The 13832-nt window shown below is 34.6% G+C and overlaps 1 protein-coding gene and 1 long non-coding RNA gene across 3 annotated transcripts in view; one reads left to right on the top strand and one right to left on the bottom strand.

The window, feature by feature from the left end:
* Positions 1–1519: 1519 nt before the first annotated feature.
* Positions 1520–7378, top strand: LOC145503665 (uncharacterized). The gene is made up of 2 exons (XR_014051644.1): positions 1520–1609; positions 7205–7378. It is a non-coding gene; the product is annotated as an uncharacterized LOC145503665 (long non-coding RNA).
* SLC2A13 (solute carrier family 2 member 13) overlaps positions 2068–13832 on the bottom strand; it is a 381012-nt gene continuing 369247 nt past the window's right edge. The window contains exon 10 of one of the 2 annotated variants that reach the window (XM_081483684.1): positions 2068–3159. In XM_081483684.1, the coding sequence (XP_081339810.1) occupies positions 3134–3159 (26 nt within the window). In that variant the 3' untranslated portion in view covers positions 2068–3133. Of the gene's footprint in view, positions 3160–5825; positions 7268–13832 lie in introns of those variants that run through there. The other variant, XM_081483681.1, reaches the window with a different exon arrangement.

Here is a 13832-nt window from a genome sequence, read left to right as displayed (position 1 = left end):
AGTCAGCTTTGCAGTTCAGAGGATATGGGTTTGATCCCTGATTGGGGAGCTAGGATCCCATATGCCACAGGGCAACTAAACCTACCCACATGCCACAACTAGCACCACAATGAAAGACCCCACATGATGCAGTGAAGATCCAGAGTGCCACAACTGGGACTTGACTCAGCCAAATAAATATTACAAAAAAGAGGGAGTACTAAAAAGCAGCAATGGAAAAGCAATACGTTGTATGAAAGGAAATTACCATAAGGTTATCTGCTGACTTTTAAGCAGAAGTTATGTGGGTGAGAAGGGAGTGGCACTATATATTTAATGACACGAAAGGCAGAAAGCTACAACCAAGCTACAACACACACCCACCAAGGCTTTCATTCAGATTTCATTCAAACTCATTGTCCACCAAAACGAATTTTACGGACAAGTAAAAGCTAAAAGAGTTCAGCACCACCAAACCAGTTTTACAACAAATGTTAAAGGGACTGACCTCTTAAACAATGTACTATGTAGATATTCCTCAACTTCTGATGGGGTTACACCCTGACAAACCAATTCTAAGTTGAAAATGTACTTAATACTAACCTAGTGAAATTGTAGCTTAGCCCAGCCTACCTGAAATGTGTTCAGAATTAGGCTCATTAGTCTATACTTGGGCACAATCATTTAACACAAAGCCTATATTATAATAAAGTAGTATCTCATGTGATTTATTGAATACTATTTTGAAAGTGAAAACAAAATGGCTCTGTGTGGAGTCTGATGTGATCTTATGTGACGGTTGTAAGTGTATCAGTTTTCTTCCCTGGTGATTTCATGGCTGATTGGGAGCTCTGGCTGCTGTCCGGTCTAGCATCAAAGGAGAGACCATCATACCAGATCTGGCTGGCCCAGGAAAATATCAAAATTAAGAATTCAGAGTACAATTTTTACTTAATATGAATCATTTTCACATCATCTTATAGTTGAAAAATTAACTTGAACCTCTTTAACTTGGGGACCATTTGTATACTGCTTCATATTTGGAAAAGAATCCCCAGATCAAAGGTTTTCAAGATTTGTGTCAATAGTCCAGGTTAAAATGAGGTAGCTGATTCTTTTCCTTCGCATCCTTTCAATTCTAATACAGGAAAAACACGATGTCTATTTTTCAGTCTTTCTGTCTTGATCTGACAGGAAGACATTCCAAATGACCAAGAGAGAAAGGCTATAGAGTAATCACTGCACAGAAAATTTTGTACATACTTCCTTGTGTGTGATCTTCGGCAAGTCAACAAAACGTTCTGAACTTGTTTTAGTACCCATAAAAGGATGACAGCATTCATTCCAATAAGACTGGACAATTAAAAGAAGACTTTGCTGATCACTGATACAGATATGAAATGCACTATTCAGGTGTTCAGATGTGTGGACACTTTATGCATAACTTAGGGGCTTTTCAAGGGTCATTTTAACTGTAGGAGTTTTGTCTTACCTGTTGACATCAGAATCCTTGCTTATGATGCAATTCCACTGTAAGCCATTGAGGGACAGTGGATCTAGTGTCTCCAGAGGATCTCCTCAGACCTGTTCTACAGTTGGACTCAGGATGGCACACCCTAACTACAGAGAGGTAAGTCTAATGGCTACACAGATCAAACAATAATATAATGCTTACCAGTAAAAGGTTCAGAGGGGGAGAATGGTAATGGAGAATGGCATACATAATTCCAAAAAGAACTGTCAACTGGTCATCCAGTAGGTATTTTTTTCATTTACAAAGCAACAACTTCAAATTAACATTTGACACAATGGTTCATGTCAATGTCTCGTTCTGACAACAGTAAGAAATTTCTTCAAGAATTTCTGAGTACTTCATATCAGAGCTTTATATTTACTATTCAGAATAATTCCTTGCAATAATTTTTACGTATTAAAATATTTTTTAAAGATAAAATATCATTAAAATGAATAGCATTCCATAAATATAGAGATATAGGTAATCTTTGTAAAATGCTTTTACTATGTAACCTAGATTCTAAAATCCAAAGAAGATAATTGGTTAAAATATAAACCTACAAGGAAGATAAATGAGTAGTTAATTGTCTTAACTTTTATTTGATTATTTTCATTTACAGTTCTGGCACTGACACTTTAAAAAAAAGGTTTAATTTTATGTAAAGATTGAACTTCAATAAAATAACTTAAAAAACATTTACAGATACATCATTAAATCTCCATAAAATATACAATACTTTGATACAACTATAGCTAGAATGACTTTGAAGGAAATGATACATATTCAAATTTTTAAGAGATATCTCATGTCACATGAAGGAATAAATATTTATATTGGATTTGTTAAGATGTGAATTAAACACTATATGACATGCACTCTTGGAAATTAAAATATACATTTTGAAAACATACTTTAAAAGCACAAAACTGTGTTTCCATTTAATCTAGATGTATATCAGAGCTTTTAAATAGAAATTTGAACAGTTAGTACAAATAAAAGATACTATAACATCACGTGAAATATAGTCCAAAAGCTGTTAGGAACCAGTTTGGACATGTAGAACATAAATTTCTACTTTGGCGAGAGTTGAGTCTCATTTTTTTAACCTTTAAATGAGATGGAATAATGGTAAATTTGCTAAAATTTTACAAAATATTTGTGGTTTTTAATTTTTAGTACTTGTAAGCTATGTTTCTTTTTCTCATTATATTGATATGACAAAATCAAATGCATGGGCTTAACTGTATAAAATCAAAACCTGAATATTACTGCTAAATGAAAATAGATATTTAACATTCCACAGACCAAATCACTCAAGTGTAACAGACTCTGTTTTATACATAAAAAGTAAAGACTTATGAGAATTTTATTGTTTTTTACTCACAAGCAAATTATGAGATAAAATTCTTTCATGTATTTCTGAACATCATTAACACTTAAAAAAATCTCTCTCTGATGATTACTGGCACATAAAAATCTCCTTCTTTAAGAGATGATATTTAAGAGAGTTGGGAGCAGTTAGGTGTTGGCGTTTTAAAATGATTGCTGTTTCTAGAAAATAGCAGCAATATTGCTCACCTGGAAGGACTGAAGATACTGAAACTGATATGCTGCTACAACCTGGATCACTTCATCAAATTAGGTTAACATTATTGTACATGAGGCTAAGAAAACAGAAAGCAACAGAAAACAGGATGCTAAAATTAATCCAGAGAACAATTCTGCGTCTCTTAATCAGCAGAAGCTACACATAAGTTGTAAAATTTATCCAAAACTCAATACATTTTGGTATAAAGTACATATTATGAATTCTCTGCTTCTGGCATGGTATGTCATTCTTTTATTTGTAGTTACTGAAAATGTCTGAATGTGGCAACTTAAAACTGACACAACAACTATATAAATGTTAGTTGGTAGATGCTTAGTGTAACTTGTGATTTCATAACTAGGAGAATAGTAAAATAAATTAATTATAACAAAACACCTTATTAATTTTATTGTTCTTAATTACTGATGAAAGAAAGTCAAAAGAATCCTCCCACCCCTCTTACTGTATTATAGCATTTATAAAATATATTAGTGTCATTAAGCTAATGAGACTAATGAGATTTTCTTAGATGGCATGAAGAGTATTTTCTAGAATACCCTTCTCCCAAGATCTATGGATTATTATAATGCATTTCAATTCTAATTTTTGATATAAAGGCAAAAGGATAAGTTGTCAACTTATATTTTTCCCTGTTAATTCTTCCTTTGGATAACTGATTTTGAAATTATAGTAAACAGTTTCTAAATTCTCTACTTTAACAGATTTTCCATTTTAGAGTGAATAACTTAAGAAATAATATTAAGACTCTTACACACTAAAATGGTTCAGTGGTAAAATAAAAATATGAAAAGTACTTGATAACATTACTCAGCATTTTCCATCGGGGAACTAACCTGCATATGACTGGTGATAAATTTCAAAAGGAAATAATACCTTTTAAATCTAATTTTAGTTTAGATCTTTTATATATACATTAAAATCATGTTTTGGGTAATTATTGACTAAGGTGCAACAATCAAAATTATTAGGAATTTTATATTTAAGAAAAATATTAATACCTAATCTTTAAAATCTATCTGATTTTAACACATTCAGCCCTATGTGTTCAGATGCAAATGAAATGTTATACTCTCTTGAAAGTCTAGTGCATATCTTACCAGCCATCCAGCTAGGCCTCAATAGAGGTTATGACCATCTTCCCTATATATTCCTAAATCACAATATACTTCTATTAAATTTGTAGCATGTTTAGAAGGAAACATATTTCAGCTAAAAGTGTGATGCTTAATGTGTTTTAATATGACAGATCAAATCATACCATATATAAATCTTCCTATAAAATATGTATTTGATGATACTTCAAATGGAATGTTTTCAAGTTGACAGTGGTAGCCAAAGATGCTGATAACTTAGAACGTGCATAATATTAAAAAACCTGCAAAATTCAAATACTTAATTTTTAATATACTATAAATGTTCACTGAATCTAAAAATAATACCCTAATTTTATAAGGTTCCTTTTCAAGTAGTTGTCATTAAAAAATTATAAATAATTCTTATACTGTGCCTCTCTGTCTTGTACTTCAAAGATATGGAATATTATCTTTATCACTATATAAATAACAAGTAGTCCTTTATAGAAGGAATTGAGAATAGAAGATAAGAACTGTGGCTATTTTTCCCTGTTATTATGTGCATTTATGGATATAAAGTTGAAAACACCATTTACTTATATCAGGGAGAACAGGCCATGTTCTGCTATAGGAAAGAATGAGCCCAGTTGCTCCTTTAATAAAGTTACTGTGCATTCAGCTCAGCTGAGTATAAGCATATAGTTAAGGCCATGTATAAAAATAAACAGAAGAATTGTGGGAATTATTTAGATAAATCAGGAAAACAAATTTCTAAAGAGATCACTTTATGGGTTTAAATACTTTTTCTCCACATTATATTCTGATTTTATCATACAGTAGCTCATTTTCCATTTCATTTTACCTGTGTGAAATATTATACAAATAAGAAATTTCTTATGGGATAAGAAATATCAATAGAATATTAACTTTCTCTATTAAAGCACATCAGCTTTTCTGGGGAAAATCAAATTAATATCCTCTTAGAAATCAATTGTCAGAGCACCTAATTCAAGGAAAAAGCTCTCAAAATATATTTTTTAAATTACGTGAAATGATCAAAGGGAGAAAACTATTTTTTTGGTGGAAGGATTTTTAGCTTTAGAGAATGAACCTCCTTGGCTACATTCTCAGCTGTCATAATTGTCATAATGTTCTTATGACATTCTTAAAGCCAGACTTTGAGAGAGACCAAACCATCTTGGAGACTGGCAGAAATATACTGAATTTAGAGTCACTCTTTCCCTCCAAAGAATAACTTATTAGATGTTTAGAGCCATGTTAAAATGCATCAAATGTATGCACTCTTAACTGACCTCAGAAGACTCATTCATATTTTCACTGGAACTAAGTAATTTTGTGAGTGATTTTGTACATATTATGTAGTTCTTAATATATAAGAAAAAATTGGAATTCACTGATGAATGAGCCATAGAAATCAATGAATACTTTGAAAAAATACTGCAGAAATATAGTAAGTCAACATTTCTTAAAGACACATATGAGAACCATTAATCTGTTCCAATGGAAAATCCCAGTTTTTAGACAAGAAGGAAAAAAATCCAAGTCAAGCATGAGAAAAAGGGTACACCCACAGACAAATCTATGTATCTATTTTTATACAGAATGTCAGAGAAAATAAGAAAGGGTGTGCAAAATAAAAACCAGTTTATACTCTTAGAAATAAAAATGAAAAAAAAAGACAAGTACCATTATGTAATAAAATGTGACAATTCCCTTAGGAAGTGTTAATAAAAAGTTAAGAAAAATAGAAGTCTCAATACTTAATTAAACAAACATAAATAACAGCAGGGTTATTTCTGTTGCTGATATTCTTCCTTCCTTTCTTGTTTCAGAAATTATTTGATTAAAAGAGGGGAAAAATAGTCTGCTAGAAGCTATTTATATAACATAAATGAAGGCACAAATAGTAGAAATCCAGAGTTGATGAGTGAAGTTGTGAATACAGGGGATTTTGGCTTGAACAAAAACTGACCCTGAAATACAGTTGAAGATCTAGTGCTATTTTGTGTTTACAGCTGCACACTTAAGTGACTAACTCAGGGTTAAAAATCTTTAAGGTCCATAAAAATCTTTTCTTTCTTTCTAGCAATAAAATATACTTATCAAAACTTGCTAGCTAATCTGTGCAAATGTATACTTCTCAACTGATGCAAAAAATATGTAGGAAAATAAACCTTAAAAGACCTGCTTTTTATAATGTTCAAAAGATTCTGTACAGAGTCAGCTGCTGAAGAATTTTCAAGATTTGAGTTGGAGAGAGAAACAAAAATGTAGAATACAAAGGATATAAGGACAGCTGTGCCCTTGTAGGAGACACTTTTGAACTTGTTGATGAAAGCTTAAATGGAATTTTTTTTCTAATAGCTGATCACAGATAAGTGCCTCATCCTTAGGAAAAATTAGGGCCAACAGACCATGCTTTGACAGAAAATACCTTTGGACCATATTTTAGCATCCTTTGTTGTAAGTATATCATACATATATGATTTGGCTGGATTATCACTGACTCAATTGCCACTAATAATTATATATAGTCTTAGGAAAAAAGGATATCACTGAAGTCACTGGGTACAATATTCATTTAAAACTATCTCAGGAAGGAATTACACACATTTGTTCAATAATGATTAGTTCAAAATCTCCGTAAATTTTTTTACATCTCTGTGTGTGAAAAAAATATCATTGTGATGGTATCTTCCTTGGAATCAAATACTCTAGGATATGAAGTCATTCAAAACTAGACTGTGGAAAGAACCAGATTAAAAGCAGGGTAGTGAGGTCACCAATTGCTGTTCTTCTCTCCCAAGTTTGTTTAAATGACTAAATATATAGCAGCTGATAATTATTCCACATCAGAAGCATCGTTGTCAGAAAGATGGTAGTTACTTCCCTTTACCCGAATATATTCAATATATCTCCCTTCATCAGAATCTGAAGCACCACATGTACATAGCCTGTTGTCAAAGAGTGATTCAATTTCCTCTAACTTTTTCCCTTTGGTCTCAGGAAGACAGCCGTAGATGAAAAGGAGACCCACCGAAGCGAATCCAGCATAAAGGAAGAAGGCTCCTGCAATGGAAAATACTATATATGTAAAGGCTTACATTGGAAAGGGGACTTGATTTTAACTTCTCTTTCTGGTCAATAATGCATGACTGTGGTCTGGAATGGAACCAAAAATTTGCTTCCAGCTTGGTTTATTTGGTTTACTCTAATTGTTTTAATGCTGTGAATATAATACAGTTTGTCTTTCTAAACTCAAGTTATATAATACCAAACTCAAGAAGAATGATAGCCCAGGCTCAGAATAACTTCTGCTTTAAAGTCTTTCCCCACTTCCCTGGTTAGGGTTGTGCTTTCATAACACTTTACTGAGGCAAAGTGGTATATAACAACAAAGTGGCATTATAGTTATGTGAATATATTTGTGTTAGCCACTAGACTGGAGGCACTTTCAGGAAGAAATTTTCTTCTCATATATCTTGAGTGTAGTGTTTCCAGAGCCACACTCAGTGATGACACTGCTGATTTCTTGAATCAATCCTCAAAGTCTAGGAGTCAACAGAGTTTTCTCTTACTCTCGCACCCAATATCCACTCTTAGAAAATCCTGTTGGATCTGCCTTCACACACAAGCCAAAGATGACCACTTTTTGCCATTTCTGGACATCTCTGGTTTAAAAGCCTTCCTCTTTACCTGCATTACTGTAAGAGTCTCCTAACTAGTGTCCCATTCCTTCTCTGAGGCTCCTACAGTCCATTTTTGTGTGTGTGTCCATAGCATTTGGGGCTTCTCAGTGGTAAAGAATCCTCCTGCTAATGGAGGAGAAGCAAGACGTGGGTTCAGTCCCTGGGTGAGGAAGATCCTCGTAGGAGGAAATGCATGTCGCTCCAATATTCTTGTCAGGAAAATTCCATGGACAGAGGAACCTGGTGGGCTACATTCTAACTCAATGAAACTATGTACCATGCTGTATAGGGCCACCCAAGATGAATGGGTCATGGTGGAGAGTTACAACAAAATGTGGTCTACTGGAGAAAGGAATCGCAAACCATTTCAGCATTCTTGCCTTAGAGAACCCCATGAATAGTAATGAAAAGGCCAAAGGTATGACAATGAAAGATGAACCTCCCAGGTCAGTATGTGTCCAGTATGCTACTGGAGAAAGTTGAGAAATAGCTCAAGAAATGAAGAAATAAAAAGGCTGAGCCAAAGGGGAAACAACGCCCAGTTGTGATGTATCAGGTGGTGAAAGTAAATTCCGATGCTGTAAAGAGCAATGTTGCATAGGAGCCTGGAATGTTAGGCCCATGAATCAAGGCAAATTGGAAGTAGTCAAACAGGAGATGGCAAGAGTAAACATTGACATTTTAGGAATCAGTGAACTAAAATGGACAGGGATGGGTGGATTTAATTCAGATGACCATTATATCTACTACTGCGGGCAAGAATCCCTTAGAAGAAATGGAGTAGCCCTCATAGTCAACAAAAGAGTCTTATATGTAGTACTTGGGTGCAATCTCAAAACAACAGGATGATCTCAGTTCCTTTCCAAGGCAAACCATTCAATATCATCACATTAATCCAAGTCTATGCCCCAACCACTAATGCTGAAGGAGCCGAAGTTGAATGGTTCTGGGTAGATCTACAAGACCTTCTAGAACTAACACCTTCTTGATGAAGGTGAAAGAGGAGAGTGAAAAAGCTAGCTTAAAATTTAATATTCAAAAAACTAAGATAATGGCATCTGGTCCCATCACTTCATGGCAAATAGATGGGGAAACAATGGAAACAGTGACAGACTTTACTTTCTTGGGCTCCAAAATCACTGCAGGTGGTGACTGAAGCCATGAAATTAAAAGATGCTTGCTCCTTGGAAGAAAAGCTGTGACAAACCTAGACAGCATATTAAAAAGCAGAGACATTAATTTGTTGACAAAGGTACTTCTAGTAATCAAAGCTATGGTTTTTCCAGTAGTCACGTATGGATATGAGACTTGGACCATAAAGAAGGCTGAGAGCCAAATAATTGATGCTTTTGAACTGTGGTGTTGGATAAGACTCTTGAGATCAAACTAGTCAATCCTAAAGGCAATCAACCCTGAATATTCATTGGAAGGACTAATGCTGAAGCTGTAACTCCAATGGTTTGACCACCTGATGCAAAAAGCTGACTCATTAGGAAAGCCCCCAATGCTGGGAAAGATTGAAGGCAGGAGAAAGGGATGACAGAGGATGAGATGGTTGGATGGCATCACCTACTCAATGGATATGAGTTTGAGCATGCTCTGGGAAATGGTGAAGGACAGGGAAGCCTGGCATGCTGCAGTCCATGGGGTCACAAAGAGTTGGACACAACTGAGCAACTGAACAACGAAAACAACATGTGACTTCTAGAAAGTCATTTAACCTCCTCCTTGGACCTCAGTTTCCTCATTAAGTAAAATAAGATGATTTAAATGATTTCTCAGTTCCTATTTAAATTTATGGTTTAAACTGTAATTCTGTAAGTTTTACAACCCAATAGGACCAGGTATAGGAGAGGTGGTAATGGTATGCTTGAGGAGGAGACCAGCAAAAGTAGTCTCCTCAAGGCCAGAGACTATGGCTTGTCTCTGGGTTCCTAGTACAGTGCTGATTCATTAGAGAGTTTAGAGAATGAATATTCTCTTGTTGACTGCCAGATGGAATACATTGGGTAGTAGATTTGAAATAAAGGCCTAATCCAGACAACACGACTATATATTTGAAAGTCAAGCGTGAAGCTGAAAAGTACAGCAGTTAAAAAACTGAAAAGTATTTCTCAGTTCGTTGTCACTACAGAATGTGGAAAGACATTATTAAGACTACTTTCTTAAAGACAGGCCTAGAAGCAACCATTTCAGTACTATCCATAGCAACACTTCTTGGGAAGACTCAAGTAAAACTACAGAGGAAAATGTTGCTGAACTGGCTACCGCAAAGAATCTACTCCACTGAAGGAGCAGCCATGAGAAAATAAAAGGTAAACAGAGGTAAACTATGAGATATTAAAACATATATATAAAAGGATTGACTAAATCAAGACATAGTTTGTTAGCTTAAATCATCAGAAGCTATATAATTCTTAAGGAGCTGGACCTGTATAAATCAAATTTTTTCTTTAATAAAAATTAAATATCATTGACAAATACAAGGCTCCTTTATTTCATTTCAGTTTGGTCTACTTTATACTACAAGTTATATATTTTTATGTCATACTTGATAAAAAATAAAAAAATAATAATAGGTCATCTGGCATGCATATCTGAGTGTTACAGTGAGAGGAAGGTTCTGTAGACACTGTGGGTCTGAAAGTCAAAAGTTTACACAGGCTGAATCCTTCTGCAGTTTCTTGAATTGTCTTGATTTTAGTTTTCTGATCTGACAGGGAAAATAAATCCTCCCTTGCTATAAATTGCAAAGAATGAAAGAATTTTGGATGTTAGTTGCCCAAAAAAGTGATAGACATTATTAAATTATACTAAATCACTAGGGAAGAATAGTGACTAGTAAGATCAGCATGGCTAGTAAACTAAGAATCTTTTCATCTAAGGGGTGCTATGTCAAGCTAGTTCTTGGAGGATGTGGAATTTGGGGGAAAAACAAGGACAGAAGGTGAGGTCTTGTGTTCTGAATATAGATAAGCAAAATTGTGGAGGTAAGAAAACAATAGGTGCAGATGATAAAACGTTTCAGACTAAACTGGGATGCTAAACTGTAAAATAACGGAGTAAATATAGTCTGGCTTTATAAAATATAATATTGAAAAAACATTCATCATCTTTCACAATTTAAGTACAATGGCATGATTGGAAGTAACAAATCAAATCTCTTCATACTAAACTCTTACAGTTAAAAGCAATTAGACGGATTACTGACATTCTTAAATTAGGCCATACGGTTTCTTGTGTGTGTGAACAAGATTCCCAAAGCCAAATAACATAAAGGAAATTCTATTAAAAAACAAGATACTTCCATAAAAATCTCAATAATCTAAAGAAGGCAAATGCTACAACTGTGTATACAGGCTTCACTGGTGTGACCTGTGGTTAAGCCAACAGAAGTGCAGGCAGGCCTGGGAAGCTGTGACCTGCTTCATGTAATGGACAAGTCAATTATGTAACTCATTTTCTTAATTATGCCCCTTTAGGATGAAAATGAAAAAAATGTCTGTAGCAAATCTGTTAGGATTGTTAAACAGTGCAATTTTTTTTTAAACAGTGCAATTTTATTCTAAAGGAAATAAATCTTATTAGAGCCCTTATATTAAGTTTCATATTAAAACATATTTAATTGAATTATACAAAATGAAGAATTAAAGATTCAACACAGACACTTTAATAATGCTCACCAAGGGATCTATTTAGTCACATGTGGTATAAATAAAATGATATACTGGTGACATTTTAATGATAATTGTTAGTAATAAACATTACTGAATGGGGCCCTTCTAGGCAGTATAGTTTAGGAAGGAATCAAGACTTGAGGTCTTATGAAACAATAAAAAAGGAAGTAAAAGAAGACATGAATATTTCTAGAGAAATACATCATTATGGTGCCTATTTGTTGTCAGGAATATAAACATTTAACTTACATCAATCAGTAATCTCTAGGTTAAAATATAGAGCAATAAACAGAAAAAATCTAACCTGAGCTGAGATATTGTTCCACTAGTGAAAACCTACTGGACAGTGTGCTGACAAGAAAGAAGTCTGGCTTAATGCAAAACAAAAAGCTTCTTCTACTGAGATATTTTTGAAAGAAGCCTGGCTATGCCCTATTTAAATTTTATGTCTGTGGCCTCATGTTTTCCTGACAGAACTGATTCAAGAGGAGGAGCTTTGCTATCAAAAGTCTTACCATGTAGACTTTTATCAGTTGGTCTATGATTTTCCATTAAAAAATGCTTTCTCAAGAAATAAGTCCATATTTAAATATTTAAGTATTCTCAAGGATCAGAAAATATGGGTAAATATTTATTGTGTTTATATTTATGCTGTTAGGAAGATAAGCTTACAAATTTATGTAAAACATTCTAATTGTCAAGTGGGATAAAGCTAAACATACTAAATATATATCCAGTTTAAAATGCCAGTGCCCTTCCTTTCCAAGAAAATAAATATTTCTAAATGTTTCAATTCGTGATTGGGAGAGAGAGGAGTTTCATAAAGATTAAAAAAAAAAAAGCATTAGATAAATAATTTTAAATAAAACTAAACACCAAATCAGAATGTTCATAAGAGAGGAGGAACAGACATATGATGTTTCCACATATTCATCATTCATTTAAAAGTTCAGCTATGTATTTATTCATTTGACAAATACTTCTGAGTGCATAACAGGATGCCCTGGAAGGCATGGAGAATATATTGGTGAACAAAGTATAATCCTGGCCTAAGCTCAAGGTCCAGCAGTGAGAGGGTAGATAGAGCAACTGACACATTTGTTCTTACAAAAAGAAATTATAAGTAACCAGAATATAGGATAAGGTGAGATGAGGTGAGGCACAGTGAGGAATGGGGGAGGGGATCTTAGAATGGTCTAAGCACTTGTTGTTCAGTTGCTAACTCCTGTCCAACTTAGGGACCTCAGGGACTGTAACACATCAGGCTCCTCGGTTCCCCAATATCTCCCACAGTTTGCGTGAATTCATGTCCACTGAGTCAGTGATACTATCTAACCATCTCATGCTCTGCCACGCCCTTCTCCACTTGCCTTCAATCTTTCCCCTCATCAGCCTCTTTTTCAATGAGTTGGCTCTTTTCATCAGGTGGCCAAGGTACTGAAGCTTCAGCTTTAGCATCAGTCCTTCCAACGAATATTCAGGGTTCATTTCCTTTAGCGCTGACTGGTTTGATCTCTTGAAGTCCAAGGGATTCTCAAGAGTCTTTTCCATCATCACAATTCGAAAGCATCAATTTTTCAGCGCTCAGTCTTCTTTATGGTCCAACTCGCATATCCTTACATGACTACTGGAAAAATCATGGCTTTGAGTATATGGACCTTTGCTGGCAAAGTGAGGTCTCTACTCTTTAATATGCTGTCTAGGTAGGTCATAGCTTTCCTTCCAGGGTCAAGCGTCTTTGAATTTCATGACTGCAGTCACCATCCCCAGTGATTTTGGAGCCCAAGAAAATAAAATCTGTCACTGCTTCCACTTTTCCCCCTTTTATTTGCCATTAAGTGATGGGACTGGATGCTATGATCTTAGATTTTTGAATGTTGAGTTTCAAGTCAGTCTTTTCACTATCCTCTTTCACCTTCATCAAGAGGCTCTTTAGTTCCTCTTTGCTTTCTGCCATAAGGGTGGTATCATCTGCGTATCTGAGGTTGATATTTCTCCCAGCAATCCTGACTCCAACTTGTGCTTCTTCCAGCCCAATGTTCATTCATGTACATTTTGCATGCTGTACTCTGCATAGAAGTTAAATAAGCAGGGTGACAGTATTCAGCCTTGTAATACTTTTTTCAAAAAATCTGAACCAGTCTGTTGTTCTACATCAAGTTCTAATTGTTGCTTCTTGACCTCTCTCTCAGAGACAGGTAAGGTGGTCTGGTATTCCCATCTCTAAGAATTTTCTGCAGTTTGTTGTCATCCACATAGTCAAAGACT

This window comes from Giraffa tippelskirchi, chromosome 4, assembly GCF_054371585.1.
Source record: "Giraffa tippelskirchi isolate mGirTip1 chromosome 4, T2T-mGirTip1v1.2.pri, whole genome shotgun sequence".
Lineage (NCBI taxonomy): Eukaryota > Metazoa > Chordata > Mammalia > Artiodactyla > Giraffidae > Giraffa > Giraffa tippelskirchi.
Note: the sequence above shows the minus strand (reverse complement) of the source record. Positions and strands in the feature narration are given on the sequence as shown.